Consider the following 21,934-nt stretch of genomic DNA (forward strand, 5'->3'; position numbering starts at 1 on the left):
AGGGCTGATTAGTTCTTGTGTGTTGTGATCCAGCTTTGGCATTCCTTAATACAGCAATTTTTAAAACTAGTGAAAGCTGTTATGTAATTGTACTGTGGAATACTTTGGTATTTCTAGTAGCCATGTCTAGCTTAAGACTTCATTATTCTTATTAGACTTTTCATCTCAAATGTAGAAGAGGGTCAAGTGAGAGTTTTAATTTGTGAAAGAAATAGGCTCAGGTTATGTTGCTTAAGCTGATGTCCTGCTGCCAGTAGATATTGATACCAAGTACCAAAATCAAGATATTGGCAAATTCTGGTGCCTTGGAATTCAAATGCTCTCACAGCTTTTAACCAGCTTGATGTTTGTAGCAGTGTAGTACTTGCTGTCTTAATTCTGGAGAGGTATTGCTTTCTGTTCTTCAGAAATGCTACGTAAATGTTTGTCTCCTTGTCTCAGAGCAACCTGGTAATGACTTCCTGTGGAACCCTATTGTAGGGAACCCTTTTTAATGAGGGGGTTACATTCAGTGATCTCTTGAGATCCCTTCCAACCCCTGCAATTCTCTGATTATGTGTAATCCTGTAGGATGCCTCTCTGTGCATTTGCATGTAGTGGGTTTTGGATTATCTACCAGGTTTCTTAAGTCCAGATTGCTGAAATGATTCAGCAAGGTAAACTGGCTTACTCACAACAAATGACAAGTAGCCAGCATGTATGCCTGACGTACCAGTACATCAGTTTTAGGCTGACAATAAAACATGAGAAACATGTACAACCTGAGGTATGCAGACTGTTTCTCATCAACACCTATATTCAAGTTAGTGCATGCATGTGAAGCACTGTTGTGTACAAGCAATGTAACACTCTTAGAGTAATAACAGTGGTCTCCCAGCAGCCTGTGGACCTGCTGAATAGTATTGAAAGATTTTTTGCCAGTGAGAAAGGGAACTTCAGTAGTATTTACAGAATCGCAGAACTGTAGGGGTTGGAAAGGACCTCTAGAGATCATAAAGTCCAACCCCCTGGTTCCCTAGCCCAGGTTGCACAGGTAGACGTCCAGGTGGGTCTTGAATATCTCCAGAGGAGACTCCACCACCTCTCTGGGCAGCCTGTGCCAGTGCTCCATCTCCCTCTCTGTGGAGACATTCCTATGCCCATTAGCATGAAACTTCCTGTGCTTCACTCTGTGGCCATTTCCCATTGTCCTATCACCACACAGAGAAGAGTCCAGCCTCATCCCTTTGCCTCCCACTCCTTAGATAATTATAGACATGGATCAGATCCCCTTTGAGTCTTCTTTTTTCAAGGCTGAACAGACCTAGGTCTCTTATGAGAGACCTCCCTTATGAGGCCTTTCCCCACCTTTATCAACTTAGTAGCCCTCCGCTGGACTCTTTCCAGGAGATCCCTGTCTTTTTTGTACTGACAACTGGACACAGTACTCCAAGTGAGGCATCATCAGGGCAGAGTAGAGGGGGAAGATTGCTTCCCTTGACCTGCTGGACACATTCTTTTTAATGCACCCCAGGGTACGGTTGGCCTTCTTGGCCACCAGGGCACACTGCTAGCTCATGGCCAATCTGTCATCCACCAGGACACCCAGGTCCCTCTCCTCAGAGCTCCTCTCCAGCAGCTCACCCCCAGCCTGTACCAGTGCATGTGGTCATTCCTCCGTAGGTGCAAGACTCTACACTTGCTCTTGTATAACATAACATCATCTGGTTTCTTTCTGTCAAATTCTCTAGCCTGTTCAGGTATTCAAAAAATGGGAACTGAAATGAGGGTGGGATCCCTTTTTTGCAGTAGTCTGTGAAGTTGTAGGGACCATTATTACTGCATGCTAGAAGGATGCATGGCCATGACAAGCCACAAACACATACTGTACTGCAGGACTCAGTTCACAGTTGTCCTGTAATATCAGATTGCTAGGTACCCCTTTCTGCAGACTGGTTCTACTGTACTGAGAACTGTGTTCAAGGCCTTTCCTTTTGAAAAGAATTTAACATTTGAGATGCGTTTAACAATCACTAAGTTGATAAAAAAGATGGAGCTTTTTTAGAAGTGTGACAGCAGCTCAAATGTTCATGAAGATTTGATAGTTGGACTTGATAATTTCATCAGAAAAGGTTAAGATGAGTTTCGAAGCAGTGTATTCTACAGAAATGATGTTTTGGTTATAAATCCCTACCTGAGTTTTATTGCAAATAAATTATTATTAAAGTATAAATTATTATTAAAGTATTAGCAAATAAGGTTTTCTATCAGATAAGTTGCTATGAATTTCTCATACAAGTGTTAGTGTAGAATTAATGTAAAAGGAGAACTAGGTCTCTTAAAGGTTATTCAAGTTATCAGTGTAGAAGCAGAGAAATTTCTGAGGAGAAAACTTAAACAGGACTATGAAAGCTTCCTAGAAATTAAGTTTGATCAATGTGTGTTTGTTCCAACTCAGAATATTCTGTGCTTCTGTTCTGTACTGTGCATTATACTACTGGAAGTTCTCTCAGGTCTTAAGTGCACATCTGCAAGGCCTAATGACACTTCTTCCAATTCAGAAGCTCTCTGTGTGATATGAAATGCTGACTTGCATAATTAGAAGTAGTTTTGAAATGAAGTAGAAAAGTTCAGTGTGTTATTGCTTACTTTGAAGCTGTTGACAACATAAGGTAATGACTCTTCAGACAAAATGGAGATCAGAACTACTCCTTGAAAAATAAGAAATAGAAGTGGGAGCTCAGTGTTTAATGCTTATGCTTATGTCATTTTTATGTGTACAAGCTTAAATAATTTCAAAGAAATTAATGTTTGTATCTGTAGTAATGAAATCCCCCTTGTTTTCTGGAGAGAGACCTCCATCAATGTTTCAATAAGTTTACGTAATTTTGATTGTATACTAGTTCCTACTCCTTGATTTCTAATACATTTTTATATAGAGCTTCAGCTAGTTCTTTCCCCAATATTTTTCAACCAATAAGTAATACAAATTAGCCTAATTAAAATACAGTAGCATTGAGCCGTGAAATTAGTAAATGTAACAGGTTTAGTAGTCATGCACAGTTGGGTATGGTGAACAGTGAAAATCCAAATGCTATTTGGTAGGCATGTTTACTCATCTTTGCACAGTGATGCTGACAGTAGGTTTGCTTCAGCTGTATTAGCAAACGCTCTTCATGCTTCAAAGCCTTCGCTGTATACTTCTGACATTCCTCCTTCTGTGAAGGGAAGAGGAAAAATGGTATTACTGACATCATGTAAATGACCTTTCAAATTCTGCCATGCTAAAAGGAAGAGAGAAATAGTATCTGTTACAAAATAAGAGTACAGGCCAGCCTTTTGAAATGACCAGAATGTCCTGAGTTTTTCTGGGTACCTTCATATAGATTAATTTTTGAAACGATCTTGCTGTGCTCTCTGTGAAGTAAAAGGTGAGCACCTCAAAACTTGAAGTTAAAGAAACCTAGTGTTGTAAAATTGCCACTTTGTATTAGACTTCCAAAGCTCTTAGTTCAAGGTGTATGTAAGGGTGTCAGAATAAATCTGAATTGCTGCAAAGGTATGTTAAATTCGCAGTGATTTTGAATCGACTGAGACATAATTCAATTTTCAGTTAAATGATTCATAGTAGCTGTTTGCATTTAAAACTGAGCCTTGCAGTTCTGAAATATCTTGTGATGATTCGAGGGAATTACTGTTGGAGATGTTATTATTCATTTAATATGAAAACCAGTTGTTGTGTACTTGTTGATTACCTAATGTGTTTTTAATTCCTTGATATCCCTAAGCAGTTGGGTTAACTACTGAAAAGCTAATACTCAGAATATTGGTGTCTTTGTTACCTTTGTTAAAAGGAAGCACACGTAATAACAAGGTGAAACAATAGGGTTGTGAGGTATCCAACGCTCTGCTCTGAATACAGCAAAAAGTTTGAACATTTTCCCTTCAAAAAGGGGAGCTAGTGGTGTAAACTGAAATTTGCAGTGAAGGATTAGGCAACTAAAAATTGTTAAAGGCTTAAACAGGAGCTGAATGTATGGAAGACAGAGCGTGCATGACTTTGCACTGAATACACTTGGTATTCTTTTATTTTTAAGGGCTTAGCTAACTGTTGAAGCATGCAGTGTTTTCTAGTCAGTGTCCCTCACTCTCAGTTACTGATGTCCTTAAGTATAGACAAGAGTTGGGTCCATGAAAGGGATTCAGAAAGATCTGTACTACCTAACAAAGAACACAGGCATAGAGCTGAGGTGATAAACCATGAGGACTGAGTACTTATGTGATGCCACATGCACTCTGTGACCTCTAACAGCGTGTGAAGAGATGGGAGCTTCAGAGCAGTCAACAGCTGCTGCCCAGGTGGGAGCAGCACTGTGGCTGCCACTCACCTTATGATTCCTGGAGAGCATCAGCAGACTTTCTTAGAGTTTTATATAATAAATAATGCATAAATACAGCATTCATAGTATTTTACGTTATTTATTGTATTAAACATGTCATCAAAGTATTGCATGAATTATAAAATCCTGTGATGCTGTCTCTGAGTACAGAATCCATACTGTGGCAACCAGAGCTGGAGTCCCAGACTTGCTTGAACTGGGTGGTGCTGCTCTGTCTCTATAGTAGTTGTTTCTACTGTGTAGGTTGCTCTGAAAGTAATGTCACCTGTATGCTTCCATAGAAACTAAAACAGGTACAAAGAGCATGACAACAATATTTGATAGAGCAAACTCTTAGCTACAAAACAGTTTTTCCACACAGTCACCACTGTTAGCTGTGCGTTTTTGCCAGTGATGAGCAAGAACCTGCATTCTGTGCTCTTAAAAATCTGCTCAGCTGAGATGACTAGCATTGAAATGCACCACCCCCTGCCTCATTGTTCTTTTTGGTCTCCATAAATGCTCAGCAAGTGTCATTGAATGTTAAGAGGTTTAATTTTTCCACGCGGAGGAATCCAGTTCCACATCCTTGCTTCATACATGTTCCCGTGTCAGATGTCATTCTGTCAGACTGCCCGTCTGCTGCCTTCTGTAGCACAGCAACATCATGTAATGGAATATTGGTGGGAAGGTTCAACCTTGCTCACCATGCCACCACCAGCATTCACCCCTGATACCACGGTGCAACATAATAAAACAGGAGGCATTACTTTTGGAGCAGCCTTCTAATAATCTTGCCTTGCATGCTTATTTACTGTTTTGGAGAGTGTCTGTTACTGTTATTTTGTTGTTCTGCCATGTTAAATAAAGCGGATAGACTTTCATTTTACTTTTTATCAGTACATTGTGAATTATGAAATATAGCAAGACTGGTTTAAGGATGATGACCCTGTAAGTATACTTGATCTGTCTGTTCCGTGTTCGTACCAAATATGGAGTGGCACACGACTCCACGAATGGGGAATCACTAACTCTGTCTTCTTACTAAATAGGTTTAAGTGGAAATCCAGCAGATATAGAAAGGAGAGAAGCAGTTTTTGGGAAGAACTTTATACCTCCTAAAAAGCCAAAAACATTTCTTCAGTTAGTATGGGAAGCACTACAGGATGTTACACTAATTATATTAGAAATTGCAGCCGTAGTGTCCTTGGGCCTTTCTTTTTACCAGCCTCCAGGAGGAAATGAAGCATGTAAGTAAATATTTGAAAAAGTAGGTACCTACTTGTGTTGTACTGCTGATTTACATTGTCCAACGTGCTAATACTGTAAATCTGAGGGAAGATAAGAAGTCTGTGGAAGCACAGCTGATCATTCCTTATGGAGACGACAGTAGGACTCTGTCTTGCATTAAAAAGATACCACAGGATTTCCCATGTCATGATCTAAGTTGATTCTTGCCAAAGTATTGGGAAAGATGAGATATAAGCAGCAGGAACTGTGACTTGTCTGAGATCAGCCAAGCTGCTGTGCAAGTATCTCATTAGCTTCGTCTCAAATATTTAAGCAATTTGTAACTTGTGTTCATTTGCTTTTTTTAGGAAGTCAGCATGTCTTAAAATTGTTCTTGTTTTGCACTGTGACACTTGTAGCTTTGCAATTTAAGAAATGACACTGAAAATGCAAAACAGAAGACAGAGGGATCTGTCCTTAGTTAAGTCAAACTTTAGCAATTGCATTTGGTTCCCTGGGAGAAGGGTGAAGTAGGAAATGTTGGTATCAGTAGATAACTGATTGTGGATAACTAGTTGTTCAGTCTTTGCCTCTTGACATGTGCCCTTCAAACATGATATGCAAACTGAGTAACCTTATCAGGTTCTCTTGTGTTCATATAAGGAGGGATGTTCTGTGTGTGCTACCCTATGCAAACTTCTCTAAATGCTCTCAATCTTGTTTTCTGCAGTATGTGGATCAGTAAATGTTGGTGAAGAGGAGGAGGAATCTGAAGCGGGTTGGATTGAAGGAGCAGCAATTCTCCTGTCTGTAGTTTGTGTTGTATTAGTAACAGCTTTCAACGATTGGAGTAAAGAAAAACAATTTCGAGGACTGCAGAGCCGTATTGAACAAGAACAGAAATTCACAGTCATCAGAGGTGGCCAAGTCATCCAAATACCAGTAGCTGACATAATTGTTGGAGATATTGCACAAGTGAAATATGGTAAACATCTTTTTAGAGATGAATTGTATTTTATTTTTAAAGAAGGATCTGAAGTCAGCACGCCTCATGATCTCTTGCAGGTGATCTTTTACCGGCTGATGGCATACTCATTCAAGGAAACGACCTCAAAATTGATGAAAGCTCACTAACTGGAGAATCTGACCACGTTAAGAAGTCTTTGGACAGAGATCCTATGCTGCTTTCAGGTGTGTAGCATTTAGCAGTTCTTGAGAAACATGATTAGTTTTCCTTTGGGAACTGATTATTTTAAATAGTGATATTTAAATCTAGTAAACTGGACCTAGGCTGATGTCGTCTGCAAAACTTTGTCCAAGTGAACAGATTTTTAAAACTGATGAACAGCTTGTGGTTGATTATGGCTTTATTTTCCATATAATTTTGGCTGTTATATTACTGTTTTAAGGTGTCTATGTGCATAATCTTACGATTCTGTCACTGTGAAGTCTGAGAATGGATTTCCTTTGTGCTCTTCATACAATTGTTAAAGTTTTAGTGGAAAATTGAATATCTTCTTCCAGGTACTCACGTAATGGAAGGCTCTGGGAGGATGGTAGTTACTGCTGTAGGTGTGAACTCTCAGACTGGAATCATCTTTACCTTGCTTGGGGCTGGAGGAGATGAAGAGGAGAAGGAAAAAGAGAAGAAGGACAAGAAAAGTAAGCATAATAATCTTTATAATTCTTAGCCAGCCTTACTGTGTATAACCTGTTAAACTCCCATCTCATGTAACTTCAAAGTACGTTCACGTCTCATTACAAACACTTGTTTATGACAGAGAGTTCATTAACAGTAAACCAGCCTAATAAGCATCTAGTTCTGCTTTTGATTGCATCTTGTACGGCAAATTCTTTAATTAAAAAAAAAAACCACTTGAAAAGTAAAAGTTTGTATCATTGATACACTGAGCTCATGGGTCACTTGAACAGAAACATAACATATTTTGGTAAAGGTAAGCAGACATTTCTTCTGGCAGTCCTTTTCTTCCAGAGCTGTGAATCTCAAAGAAGTACAAAATACAGAATCTTAGAGATGCTGTTCTGTAAACTTTCCTTTTAGAAGAATAAGGAAATTGTAACCCAGACCGTGTTAGAGCTCATCTGTGAAGTGTGAAACAGGATGTCATTCTAATTTGGAACGATATAATCAGCAACTAGAGTTATAAGTCATCATCTTTCATCCTGTCTAAGAATCAAAGCTTAGAAATGTTAACTGGTGATATTTTGATGCTTTCACAAGGTGAACTGAACTTCACCACCACAGAGCTTTTGTAGAAACTGTTATGAGATTAACTGAGTGGGAGGGAGTCTGTGAAGGCCTTTACAGTAGAGTATACTCTTTCTTCAGAGGAGTAAGAAACGGTGATGGGAAGCCATACAGGAGTGTACTTAGGAATCTTGGCTTTCAAACTGCAAACTGGTGGTTGTTGAAATGTGTGCTCTGTGTGTGGGTTAAGATTGAACTATGCTTTTTGTTTTGGTAGCCTTATCTACAAACAACTTGCAACACTTTGGCCCTTCCAGAAATTTGCTCTTTTTGTTCAGAGTCAGGTTCAAGCTGAAGTGAAATAGTGAAGAATAAAAGCTGATTTGCCACACTGACAGGGATAGATTTAGAGCATTTTCCATCTTTCCTCTGACATAGGGGAGGGAGAAGGAAGCAGGCAACAGTACTAGCTGCTATGACACATATGGTGAAGATGATAGGTTTTATTTGATATTCTGCTACTATGAATTATATAAGCAGAAGTCTTTTTGACAAGTATTGTTTTGGTGTGTTGTTGAAACTGAAAACCTCTTTTTTCTTTGTCTCCCAAATTAAGCAACTTCCTTATTCCCTTAAGTTATGCGGTTGTTAAGATTCTCCTTGGTAAAATTCAGGTTAAACTAAATTAGCTTCTCTGTGAATGTTAAGGAGATTAAAGTGGCTATTTTTAGTTGGCTGTATATGTCTTGGTTCAGAGTGAAAGCATAGTTATGTGCAGGGAGTTAGAAGCAATTCAAGTGTAGAACTTTGTTCTCATAGGAGAGAAAAGAGAGCTAGGCAAGAACAAACACTAAATCAGTAGAAAATGAGTTCTCAAGAAGTCCAAGGTGACAACTTCCTAGGTTGAGCGTGCAGTTTTTCTCATCAGCTGTTCAGAAGATACAGAGGGAAAACCTTGTATGTATAGAAACCAGATTAAGTCAGTAGTAATGTAACAGTACACTGGAGGTACTAAATGTCATGCACAGTAGACTGCTTGACTACTTGAGTTTCTTCTAGCTGAATTTTATTCCATATTTTCTTCCAGCTCTTATTCACTTCAGACTACTTACTTTAAGGCAGAAAATAAAATGAAATAGCAGTAAGACTGAACAGTTCTGGGTTTGATTCAAAGTTCTTTGATTTTGTTCTTTCATTTCACGTTATTGCTTATAGTACCTATAACATTTGATTTCTCTAGTTAGAGGAAGAGCTGCCAGTTTGTTTCTCGTCAGGGTAGTATGTAAACCATCTTACCTGAAAACCCAAACAAAGGGTAGTGACCTTCTAACAAGCTACCTGCTGACACAGATTTAGTGGCATTTAATGTTACATTTGTAAATTTCATTGATTAATTTTTCCTTATTCTAACGTTCTTCATCATCTTTTGCTGGACTCCATCTCTGAACAGAGGTAGGAGTGGTGTCCTGTTGGGAACTTGAGCTATTCTCTTCATTCTTTAATGTTGGTATGTTGCCAACAGATTATGTTCATGCTTGCGTAAATAGGGTTAGCATAGATCCAGTAATCCAGCACTGTGCCTCCATTAAGCTTTGGTGTGGATTTATAACTATTTATTTTTATAAATATACTGCAGTAACTTCTGCATTGCTGTGCAAAAGCGCTGATTCTCTAAGTGGAATCTTAAAGTTCATTACTGCAGTAGTCAGGTAGACTTGCTGGTGTTGAACAGAACAAGAGCTCACTGCCAGGATCTCTTGCATATCACAAATCCCCTTCCTAATAAAAGTTTAGGAAAGCCTTTTTGGTGCTTTGATGCTTCCATTACAGCTGGCTGGCCAGGCAAGGCCTTGTGCTGTATTTCCATTTATTTGCATACATTTGTTCGTGTCAGAGTCTGTACAACAAAGCGAACTATGGCTGGATAATACTTCTGTACTAGACTTCATCCATCCAAAAAGTCCCAAAGAAGTGATGTGAGTTGCTTCTGTGAGTTAACTTACACTTAGACTATTTCTGTCAGCCTTCTGTATCCAAGTTTGCTTTTCGGTTTTTGAAATGCAGTTACTTGTCTCAGCAGATATTAATATGTCTATTACATAAGCCTTATTACTGCTCTAGACTCTGCATGGCCAGTGTGAAACATAACTTGTTCCTTTTTCTGGCAGGCAAAAAGCAAGATGGGGCTGTTGAGAATCGTAACAAAGGTAAGCGCAGTTTCTGTGATCTTCTCTTGTAAGTTTTTGTTTTCTGAGCATACACCGCAAAGACATATGAAAATGCTTATTTCATCCTTATTTTGAAAGTGTCTAGGTTAAATGTGGTCTAGTAAATATTCCTAAAAAAAAAAAAAAAGCTTAAGTAAGTTACTTAAGTCTTAAGTGAACATTGCTAAAGTCTATTTCTGTGGTGTCTAGCTGTCTTTTTAAATGTTTAAGGACGTTATGCCATCTCTGGATATTAAATACTACACAATACTTGTGGTAAGCTATGCCTGATATAATCAGGGATACTAGAATGGCTAAATCTTGTTTGTAACTTCTAGCAAAAGCCCAAGATGGTGCAGCTATGGAAATGCAGCCACTGAAGAGTGAGGATGGGGTGGATGGAGATGAAAAAGACAAGAAGAGATCAAATTTGCCAAAGAAAGAAAAGTCTGTTCTCCAAGGCAAACTTACAAAGCTGGCAGTTCAGATTGGCAAAGCAGGTATGCCTTACCAGTACTCTTTTTGCTGTTGTCTCGCATTTGCATGAGAAGATAAGCTGATCAAGGCAAGCTGCTGAAGTGAAGTGTAAAATTCAAATGCATGTCAGCTTGCCATCATGCTTAAGTGTGCTGATGACTTCTCTGACTGCATAAAACTGGTAATATTTTGCTGATTTAAGTATTCAATCTTTAGTGTATTAGCTCCTAGGACAGAAAATTCAAACTCTGTAATACTGGACTACTGTTATAAAAGGTACTTTTAGACAAACATAGCATTGGATGATGTACTTGGAGAACAGTAAATTGACTGTAGAGTTCAACAGGCTATTTCTGGTATTTCACAAGATGTGATTTCTTCTGCTCTTTTTTTTTGTGCTGCCTCAAGTGTGCCCCTCAGAACTAACGTTATCAAGCTAATTTGTCTTCCCAATTATTCCAATTTTGTTGAACATTCTGCTCATCTGCCATAGTTACTCCCAGCTTCGGCAGGAAGTGTAAGGTATGAAGAGATACCTGCTTTCTCTGCCGAGTAAGTCACCAGTATAGTCATGGAAGGTTTGCTGTGAACTCTTGTAATCATTATTCTGCTCAGTCAATTTACTGATGTAATGGTAATGGTCTCTACCGTTCATAATTAGATCCACACTTTTCAATTAATTGGGGAAAAAAACAAACCACACATAGTATAGAGGCTTTCAAGTGAAATGTATGAGGAAATCCTTGTTGAAAGTACACCTCTGAGAACTGTGTCTGTGTTTTCTGAATTGCCTGTTTAAATTCTGAACTGTAACTTCTACAATGGAAGAAATATTTGCCCTTGTCTTACCCAGAATCTGTACTGATTTGAATTATTTTTCTGAAAACTGTTTGTTCTCTTTTTAACAAGGTTTGTTGATGTCTGCAATCACGGTCATTATCCTTGTGTTGTATTTTGTAATTGATACCTTCTGGGTCCAGAAGCGACCCTGGCTTGCTGAGTGTACACCGATTTATATTCAGTACTTTGTGAAGTTCTTCATTATTGGAGTTACAGTCTTGGTGGTGGCAGTACCAGAAGGTCTTCCGCTTGCGGTCACCATATCATTGGCTTATTCTGTTAAGGTAAGTGGATAGATAGGGAGCAGAGTTTAAAGACAAACCTGTTAAGTAAAGACTTCTAAGCAACGTTAGACCTTTTCTTGTCTAGTCTTCACTCTCTTAGCTGATCAGTTAGGCTCCTTGTTTGTATGTGATGTGAAGTGTGACTGGCGTCTTTGAAACATGAATTTTATGTTGTTACGGTAAGTGTGTGGCATTGCTCACTTCCTCCCTCAAGTATGCAGAAACAACAGACTTGAGCCAATAGTCTCATCTTGTAAAATGTTTTTTTACATTGGTAAAGCTCAGTCTGCAGAGCTCTGTAAACTATTTCTTCATTATTCTGTGAGTAGTAATGGTAGTTGGTCTGACATGCGGATCTGTGGAGAACAGATCACTCTGTTTAGGAACTCTTTCAGTTCCTAAACAGATGCTTACTGTGACATGACAGACTTAGGGGAGCAACCAGCCAGATAACTTTAAAGATGAGCGTGTTCTGAAACTGCTGTCTGACACTGAACCCTCTAAGTGAGAATTTCAAAAGTGGGGAGTGAAGGTTATGGCTAACTATTAACTGCTTTTATTTTCATAGAAAATGATGAGGGACAACAACTTGGTGAGACATCTGGATGCGTGTGAAACTATGGGTAATGCAACAGCTATTTGCTCAGATAAAACAGGAACACTGACTATGAACAGGATGACAGTGGTCCAAGCTTACATCAGTGAAAAACATTACAAAAAAATTCCAGCACCAGAAGCTATTCCAGAGAATATCATGACTTACCTTGTCACAGGAATTTCTGTTAATTGTGCTTATACTTCCAAAATCCTGGTAAGTACACTTCTTCATTCTAATCAAAGCAACTAATCATCTTCCTCAAATGATGAAAATGGTCTGGTTGCCACATGGTAGTCAGTTCAAGTGTGTAACAGAAAGCTTTAGAAAGTGTTTTGCACCTACTGTGAATTACTTAACAGTCCACTTGAGGCTGAACTTAAAAATTTGTTTTGAATTGATGGTTCAAAGGTATGTTTTCCTTCCTTGTAAGTTCAAAAGCTTGTCTAAAATTGTTTTTATAAGGAGAGCTTTTGATTTGGAAGACATCATAGTTTGATTTGATTGCTACTTAGAAGTTGAGATTTAAGGGTAGCATAAGATTACCAAAATGTGATGGGAAAATGCAAGTACGGATAAGTTTGGATTTTTATGACAAGTACAGATCTGTAGTCTGTGAACAGAAAGAAAACCACAGTCCAGAAGTCACTTGTCAGACAACAAAGATTGAACCTCTACAGGTATTTATTTGCTAGTAATAGTTAAGAGGATGCATCAAGACAGCGAGCACCTATCTCTCTGGAATGAGTTCCAGAAGATTCATAGCCCAATTCCTAAAGATTATTTTTAATAGAAATAGAAAGTACTTATGTATAAACTGAAAAAGTTTTTAGGCAGGCGCTCTAGTCCCTCTGTTTTTGCAGCTTGATTTGCACCAGAATGCCCATGTCTGGGGAGCACATTAAACTGAACATTTTAGAACTTAGCATTCAGTGAAATAGGAGATGTTGTAGCTCTTAACAATGGAAATAGATCTCTTTCTTACAGTTAATACAGTTGAGATTTAGATATTTGAGGTCTGGCAGAGTTAAGTGTTCTTTTTTTTTTTTCTTTTTTCTTTTTTTGCTACAAACTACAGTGCAATGTTGCATATATATATATGCTCAGAAATATCTTCAGAAAGTAATTCTTCTATGTATGTCAGAAGTCTTCATATTCCACGTTTCAGAGATAAGAAATCGTTCTGCTATTGAAGGGCTGAAAACAGGAGAGACTTGAGAAACATGTTAAACGGGGCATTGCTTGGAAAACAGAACTTGTAGTGAGGCTTAAGAAGCTTAAAGACTTAAGTCTCTTCCGTAGGTACCAGGTACTGTGTGTTCATAGTATATCACTGAGGAAGAAGTATTACAGGAGAGGATACATTAATGTAGCAGAAATAATGGCACTCAGTATTTTAAAGCCACTTTCCTTAAATTTAATTGTAGTTCTAAGTAGCAAAATTATTCAGGGATCCAATACACCCAATTATTTCAAGCTGTGGAAACACTGAAAAGAAAGGCCCTGCATTTGGTATAGACTTCATGAGTGAGTTTTTTGAACCCGAGAAATGGATGAAAGACCAAACAGGTTAAGAAGTTACTTATGAAAGCCAGTAGTGTCAGCTTGTGACTCATAGGAATTTATAGATTTAATCATTGCAAAAGTAAAACTTCCCAGCTGAACTTAGACTTGGTTTCCTTGTTTTCTAAATGCTGTACTTCAGTGGTTCCAAAGTTAGCCTCCTAATCAGTGAAGATTCTTGTTTTTCTTGCAGCCTCCTGAAAAAGAAGGTGGCCTACCACGTCACGTTGGAAACAAAACTGAATGTGCCTTGCTGGGTTTTCTTTTGGATTTAAAACGTGATTATCAGGATGTACGAAATGAGATACCAGAAGAGAAATTGCACAAAGTGTACACCTTCAACTCTGTTAGAAAATCTATGAGTACTGTGTTAAAAAACTCTGATGGCAGTTTCCGAATATTCAGTAAAGGTGCCTCTGAGATAGTTCTCAAAAAGTAAGAACAGCTACTATTGTACTTTAGCACTTCTCGTTTGGATAAACATTGTGAGACCGTGAACAGTGAAACAACATTATGTTATAGTCTGCAAATTATTTCTGTAGCTGTGTTTAGGAACAAGTGCAACAGTCCTGTACCCTTGGAATAGCTGCTAGCATCCTGGCTTGTGTTCCTTGATTGTTTTACTTTATGCACTAAAATGGGCAAGGAGCATTTGAATTACTTAAAATCTAATGCACTGGAAGGTATGGAGCAGAGGTATAGCTCTTCCAAGGACAGCCCAGTTGTCTATTTAACCCATCTTAGTTTTAAGTGTGGAAGTCCTGGACAGCTGATCCATTTAAATTCTGTCTAGGGTTTGGTGCCTTTGCAAAAGATTACTTTCACCTTCAAATGACAGTGAGAATTGGTGTCAAAGCTGATTACTTTAATAGAAAATTACTTTAATTGACTAAGAGAGAAAGTTAATTGTTCTTTTAGGATGACAAGGCAAGTTGTTTCCTTATGTGCCTACCTGTTTCCAGAGGCTTTTTGTTAAAGTGATTAGACTGTTAGGGGGAGGTGTGTCGCTATTGGAACAAGCCTTAGTGTGAAGAAAGCTATGGAAACTCCTAAGCAGACTGGGGGGAAGGCATGTGTGAGTTATGTTGTCTAGGAGCAGTAGCTGTAACCGGTCTGTTTTCAGTCCTGGCTTCAGACTCATTCTAGTCTTAACAGTAGTACGTACTGTCTTCACTTTTAGCTTGCTACCAGGCCCCAGGATCTCCACTTAGGGACATGCTAATACACTAAAGAGAAAATAGATATATTTTTTCTTCTTCCTCAGTTTAATGCTCACACCAAAAAGTCAGTCTTTCTAGGACTTTCTAGTTCCTTTTGATACGGAACTTTAGAATAATTACTGTCTAAATCTTAGCTAGATTTTAAGCCAAGTTTCATCAGTAAGTATGCCTATACATGCATTTGCTTCTACTTTCAGGAGTATTTTATATCTTATTTTGTTGTTTAGCAATTGAACTTCAGAATATGCTAGAATTCATTCAGCCCTGAGTCACGTGATCCATTTGGCTTTGCATCTGAGATAATAAGTGGTGATATCTAAGAAAGAACGAGAAAACATGGGATGATTTAGATAGTATTGCAGCAGCCATAGACTTGAAGCTATTTGAGCAGCAGTCTGTGAAAATCTTAGCCATTTTCTTTATCTTCTGCCTGTGCAGTGAAAGAAGTTAATCAGAGCTCATGACACGGCTTGGCAGGTGTGCCACACGTTCCTTAGTACCACAGACTTAAGTACTGAGTACTGAAGTCTTGTGTGTATGTATATTTTTTAATTAACGAGTCACCTGTGAGTGTAGGAGAAATGCTGCACAACCTTCCAAGCTGAGCAGTTTTTCTTCTTTATTTACAGTTGTGTCAAGTATTTGAATTGAAACTTGCTTCAGTCTTTACATAAAGCATACTGATTCCTGCCTAGTCATCTCTGCATGCTTGGAATTACGAGCGCTGTGATTGGTGATAATGCAAGATATGCTCGGTGGTTGCAGACGTTTGGAAAGAACCAAAATCAATGACAGACTTAAAATTTCAGTTATAATGAATAGCACAAAGTGTAAAGAGATGGCTTCATCTTGGCTGGGGTAGAAACTTCTATACAGCAGTTCCCTAAACCGTCGGACTAAATATTTGTGTGTAATAGTTGTTGTTTGTCAGATGTTTTCAAAATGTCATAAATCCTTGGCTTTTTTCAGTGTCACATTAGTACTGATGTGTGAAACAAGCTCGTAGGGCATTGCGTTATGGCTGAACCTTGGTAAAGATTCAAAGGACCAGAATTAAACTGATTGTTAAAAGCACTTGGTAGTGCTACATTTGTGGCATTATTATTGGCAAAGTATGCATGCTCTCTAGAAAAGCACCAACATCTGTGGCATAAAGCAACAGATTAGCAGAGCATGATTTGAAGTGCTAGATTATCTTATTTTGAGCCTGGTCTCTTATTTATTTTGACATTACAGCTTTAAGATTTGTTTTTCATTTAATGCCTTACATTTAAGATCTGCCACATTCTCTCAGAATTGGTAACGTTACATGTTGATTATTTCATAAACCTTACTGCTCTCAAGGTTAGCACTGATTCTTCATACCACCTAAGTTTGCCTTTAGTTCTGTAAGCTTAGTGCTGAGGTGCTGTGTGCATGTTTTGGAAGCTTTCTGTATTTCTGAGTTTTGCACTTAGAAAGAGGTTAAGTGTATATGGAGAAGATTGTCTTAGAGCTACCACTGGTGTGTCTGTGTGGATGAACAAAGCTTATGGAAACTCAAGTTGACTAAATAAGCCACCTTCCACAAAAGACTGAACTTTGGTGAAAAACTGGTAACTTTAAACTTCTCTTTTCAGGTGCTTCAAAATACTGAGTGCTGATGGAGAACCAAAGGTATTCAGACCTAGGGACCGTGATGATATCGTAAAAACTGTAATTGAGCCAATGGCTTCTGAAGGGCTCAGAACCATTTGTTTGGCATTTAGAGACTTTCCAGCAGGGGAACCAGAGCCAGAATGGGACAATGAAAATGACATTGTTACTGGTCTGACGTGCATTGCTGTTGTTGGGATTGAAGATCCTGTGAGACCTGAGGTAGGGTCACTGAGTAAGCTGAGGTGCTTCTGTTCGAGGAGGTCCCGATTCTTGTTGGTTTTGGTCGTGCAAAGAGTGAGTTTTGTATCTTTAGCATAGTTAATAAACAAAAATCTAATTTCTTGGGGCGAAAAGTTAATGGAGCTACAAAAGCAGATTAAAACCTTAATGACACTTATGCTGTGTTACTGAAGCTCTGTACAAACTAATGACTTAAGGCGCTTAATAAGCAGTGTCTCAGTAGATGGAACAACTGGTCTTTTTTCTTCTTTAAACTACTAGGAATATTAGGAGTATGGATTAGGATCATATTAGCCATTGTGTTTGCTGCGAGGTTCTAAAGGGGAAGAGGATTTGTCAACTGAGCTAAGGAGATCTGCTTGTGGTTGAGGTCTATGGAGGGCGGTATTTCTCAACAGTAAAAGCTTTTATGCTTTAAGGGGGACTTCATTGTGACACATAGTGTCACTTCTCACTTAAAGTCTTGGGCTGACAAGTAGCGTGTGAGCCATTATTCATTTTATGTAATCGTAAATGTAAAGCCAGTACTTAATACTTGTGACTGCTACACCATCACATGTATCATGGGGCTTTCTGTGGAGGTTTTGTACACTGCGGGGTTTGGAAAATCAAGGGGTAATAAACTGGGAGAAAACAAAATGAAAAAATAACCACCCTTTGCTAGAACAGTGTTTTTCAGGAAAATAATTAAGGTAAGCTACTTAACTTTCTTAATTGGTCCTTTGCAGCCGTATTGATGTTAAATAAGTTATTTTGGTTTGACCTGAATGCACTTGATTCACATCTAGACATGTAAATTTATTCATTTATTCAGTGACTGTATAGCCTAACTTTTGTGTTTTTTGTTCATTTTACTTCTTTTCATATAGGTACCTGATGCAATAAGAAAATGTCAGCGTGCAGGCATAACTGTACGTATGGTCACTGGTGATAACATTAACACTGCTCGTGCTATTGCATTAAAATGTGGTATTCTGAATCCTGGCGAAGACTTCCTGTGTTTAGAGGGCAAAGACTTTAATAGGAGAATACGCAATGAAAAAGGAGAGGTAAGTGTACTGGCTTAAGTTGGATCAGATATTGAGTAAAGGCTTGTAACTGCAGAATGTAACTGATGATCCTTTTGCAGATAGAGCAGGAGCGAATAGATAAGATCTGGCCAAAGCTGCGCGTTCTTGCAAGATCATCTCCTACTGACAAACACACTCTAGTAAAAGGTAAATGAAAATTATTTGAACTTCCAAATAAAGTGCACTGTCTAGAAAAAAAAAAAATAGGATTATGAGTTGTGAGAAATGCCAATGAGCGTGACTTCATTTGCCAGCTGATTTTCTTTTGCTTTTCTGAGAGAGATGTCATAGGTTCCATCTGTGGTGCGGGTGTTTTTTGTCTGAAGATGATAAAACAGCTTTCTCTTTGAACCTCAATCTTTGCTTTATTGTCTGTTTTGAAGTACAATACTGAGATGTCATTTTACTTTAGGTATAATTGACAGCACTGTCTTTGATCAGAGGCAAGTTGTAGCAGTAACTGGTGATGGTACCAATGATGGTCCTGCACTGAAGAAAGCAGATGTTGGATTTGCTATGGTATGACTTTTTTAATTTCAAAATTTCAAGTGCTCTTTTACTAAAGCAGTGTATCAAATCGCTGTCAAGAAGATTCAGCAGCCTTATTTGTTTTATGAGCCTAATACACAGCTAATTTAAAGGCATTAACTTCTCTCACGCTTAAAACTATTTAATTTTTTTCTCTGTCTCCCTTCTTTTTTATTTGATTAAAAATGTCCCCGTGGCTTTTGCCAATGAGTAAAACACTGCAGGTCTTCAGTCACTTCCCTAAGCCAAAGCTTTTTTTACACGAAAGCTTGTTGCAAAATGTAATAGTGGAAAAATTCCTGAAATGAAATCTGTTAACATATGGCAGAATGACGTGAAGTGGTAAACAGCATAATGTGGCTAACAGGGAAACCAGGAGGACAGAGAGTAAGGTTGATGTTTAAAATGCCTTTGGAGGCAGTACCATGACATCTTGTACATCCTAAATAAAGCAGCATTTTCTAGCAGCCTAAGGATCTGCATTTGTCTGTATGAGTTCAGAAACGCTTCTTCTCGATTTAATTCTCAAACACCCTTTGAACTGGTAGCCAAACAAAGTCTAACAGTCCACAAAAATAAACTGCTGCAGGTAAAACGTTTTAGCCTGAATTTAGCATGTGTTAAGCACTTTATTGCAGTGACCTAAGCGGCCTACAGTAGTTAAGGGAATTTTTGATTGTCATTTCGTTTTTCCTGAACTGACTTGAAGGAGTTACATACCTGACCTACTATCTCCTTCTAGTTAATAGGTGAACTTTAAGAAGATGTTAAAAATTTAATACGTAAATGTCTTTCCCAGAGGCAAGACTTGTGTGGTGGCTTCTTTTGTTTTTGGCTTTACTTTCATTGTGGTTTATGTATTTGTTCTGCAGACTGGATTGTCTGTGTGACTATTGTGTCTATTGTCTGTGTGTTTCCTAAATATTAGGAAAATTACAGCTAAGAATGGTAGTCCCTTCAAAGCCTAATTGCAGTCAGCAGATAATTTAAGTTGCAGTTCCTCATGCTGCTTTACAGATTTGGATTCAAGTTTATGTAGATAGACTAGTGTATATTGGTTTCTCATGTAATCATAGACTAGTTACAGGTCACTCAAAATTTATGCATAGCTGTGCAGGCTACTTTTTTTAGCAAACTAGTATATCAAAAATAAGCATCATTACATTTCCTGTTGAGTTGTTGTTAGAGTATTTAAATATATATATATATATATATATATATATATATATATATATATATATATATATATATATATATATATATATATATATATATATATATATATATATATATATATATATATATATATATATATATATATATATATATATATATATATATATATATATATATATATATATATATATATATATATATATATATATATATATATATATATATATATATCCTTGGAGTGGATGTTACACTTAGCTCATAAACTAGGTTAATTTTATTAGATATGTAGGAGATTCCAGGTGTTTAAAACCTAACAATATCATTTCGTTGCAGTGTTATATGCAATTATACTTGATGTCTTGCTTTTCATTGTCAGTATTCTGCAAAAGAGTTTTTGGCAGTGTACAGCACTTTACCATGCAGGTGCTCATGTATTTCCCTACTCCTGGCACCCATGCAGCACATGGACTAGTACTAGTGCACCATCTGGTGGCCAGTAACTCGAAAAGGAAGAATTTGCAGTTTGTTTTTTTTATTGTCAGCTTGAGATTTGTTCGTTTATTAAAATCTTTACTTTAAAGATGAGGATCTTTTGTGTTTTCTGTTCTGCAGCAGAACGTGGAAGCAAGACTTGCTTCAGCAGAGCTTTAAGTTGTTCACATAAAATAGTTCTAAAGACGTGGTGCATTAAAATGAATGCTGATGTGCTGACCAGGGATGCAATTGTTCTACTGTATGAATCAATCCGTCCTGTTGCATTTCCTAGTGCTTTTCTTTTTCTACCAGGGAATTGCTGGAACAGATGTAGCTAAAGAAGCTTCTGATATTATCCTCACGGATGACAACTTCACGAGTATTGTTAAGGCAGTGATGTGGGGACGAAACGTGTATGACAGCATTTCCAAGTTTCTTCAGTTCCAGCTTACTGTCAATGTAGTAGCAGTAATTGTCGCATTTACCGGTGCATGCATAACGCAGGTACGTACATTGATAGTTAGGACTAGTAAAGGTTGCAAATATCATGGCAGACTCTCAAATTCAGCTTTGTTGCGTGCCAGTCTGAAGAATGCGATGCTCTTCAAAATGTGCCAGTGTTTTATAACGAATGCCTTTAATAGCTGCAATTTGTTCACTTATACTGGAGAGCTTACGCTTCTGTCTTTATAGGATTCTCCGCTTAAAGCTGTGCAGATGCTGTGGGTAAATCTGATAATGGACACATTAGCTTCTCTTGCCTTGGCGACAGAACCACCCACTGAAGCTCTCCTATTGCGAAAGCCTTATGGTAGAAACAAACCTCTGATTTCTCGTACAATGATGAAGAATATTTTGGGCCATGCATTCTACCAACTCGTAGTGGTCTTCACACTCCTGTTTGCTGGTAAGAACACGGGAGCTTTGCCAAGCTCTGTGGAGATGAAGCCTTAAAAACTATTTCTTTTATAAAAAATTCTAGCATATGTTCTATCGATCTGTTCATGAGTATAAAGCCACCCATTTAAGCTGCTGATTAATGTCTCCTTATACGCAGGTGAGAAAATTTTTGATATTGATAGTGGAAGAAATGCACCTCTGCATGCCCCTCCTTCAGAGCATTACACTATTGTCTTCAATACGTTCGTAATGATGCAGCTTTTTAATGAGATTAATGCCCGGAAAATTCACGGCGAAAGAAATGTTTTTGAAGGAATCTTTAACAACGCTATCTTCTGTTCTATTGTTCTGGGAACATTTGTCGTGCAGGTGAGTAACTAATTGCTTACCTTGGAAATGCTAACCAGCTGATGCTTATGCCACCAGACATTTCACTTCTGCAATGTGAAGAATCAGCAGTGTCACACTATTTAAAAAAGAAGTTGCAAGTGTTGCTTAATGAGGTCTGCAGGTAAAGGTCTCTTTGAAGTCATCAAAATCAAATGTAGCAGTACTTGCATTTGCTTTTTGAATTTTCTTGTCCTGTGTGATCCAATGTTCGGTCTCGTGACGGATTTTAAAGAGGTTTACAGAAGTCATTTGTCTGTATTGATGCTATGGCTTTAGGTGTTATTTTGGCATGACGCACTGATGCCTAGGTACGTTTAGTTGGTGCATGTAGATTCATAAGAGCTGGCTAGTTAAATCTATTAATTAACAGGATAAACTAAAATATTTGAAATTGTTCCTGGTGCTGAGAAGCACCAAGACAAAATCTAAATAAAGTTTACACAAAGTATATTCACCTTCCAATTAGCCTTTATGTTTAATTAATCACTACTAGTAACAGTGAAATAACCAACAATTCAATTTTTATACTCTTATG

General features: G+C 37.9%; 1 protein-coding gene across 2 annotated transcripts in view; it reads left to right on the plus strand.

The window, feature by feature from the left end:
- The window catches only part of ATP2B1 (ATPase plasma membrane Ca2+ transporting 1), a 58,455-nt gene that overhangs the window by 27,459 nt on the left and 9,062 nt on the right, over window positions 1–21,934 (plus strand). For both annotated transcript variants that reach the window (XM_065743197.1, XM_065743198.1), the window contains exons 3-18: window positions 5,411–5,608; window positions 6,319–6,573; window positions 6,654–6,779; window positions 7,113–7,250; window positions 9,966–10,004; window positions 10,343–10,504; window positions 11,391–11,605; window positions 12,174–12,416; window positions 13,957–14,198; window positions 16,603–16,840; window positions 17,731–17,910; window positions 17,991–18,078; window positions 18,344–18,450; window positions 20,422–20,613; window positions 20,803–21,016; window positions 21,167–21,378. In XM_065743197.1, the coding sequence (XP_065599269.1) occupies window positions 5,411–5,608; window positions 6,319–6,573; window positions 6,654–6,779; window positions 7,113–7,250; window positions 9,966–10,004; window positions 10,343–10,504; window positions 11,391–11,605; window positions 12,174–12,416; window positions 13,957–14,198; window positions 16,603–16,840; window positions 17,731–17,910; window positions 17,991–18,078; window positions 18,344–18,450; window positions 20,422–20,613; window positions 20,803–21,016; window positions 21,167–21,378 (2,849 nt within the window). The remainder of the gene's footprint in view (window positions 1–5,410; window positions 5,609–6,318; window positions 6,574–6,653; window positions 6,780–7,112; window positions 7,251–9,965; window positions 10,005–10,342; window positions 10,505–11,390; window positions 11,606–12,173; window positions 12,417–13,956; window positions 14,199–16,602; window positions 16,841–17,730; window positions 17,911–17,990; window positions 18,079–18,343; window positions 18,451–20,421; window positions 20,614–20,802; window positions 21,017–21,166; window positions 21,379–21,934) is intronic.

The sequence above is a fragment of the Cyrtonyx montezumae genome, unplaced genomic scaffold, assembly GCF_038088225.1.
Source record: "Cyrtonyx montezumae isolate F1298 unplaced genomic scaffold, pur_monq_1.0 scaffold_3, whole genome shotgun sequence".
NCBI lineage: Eukaryota > Metazoa > Chordata > Aves > Galliformes > Odontophoridae > Cyrtonyx > Cyrtonyx montezumae.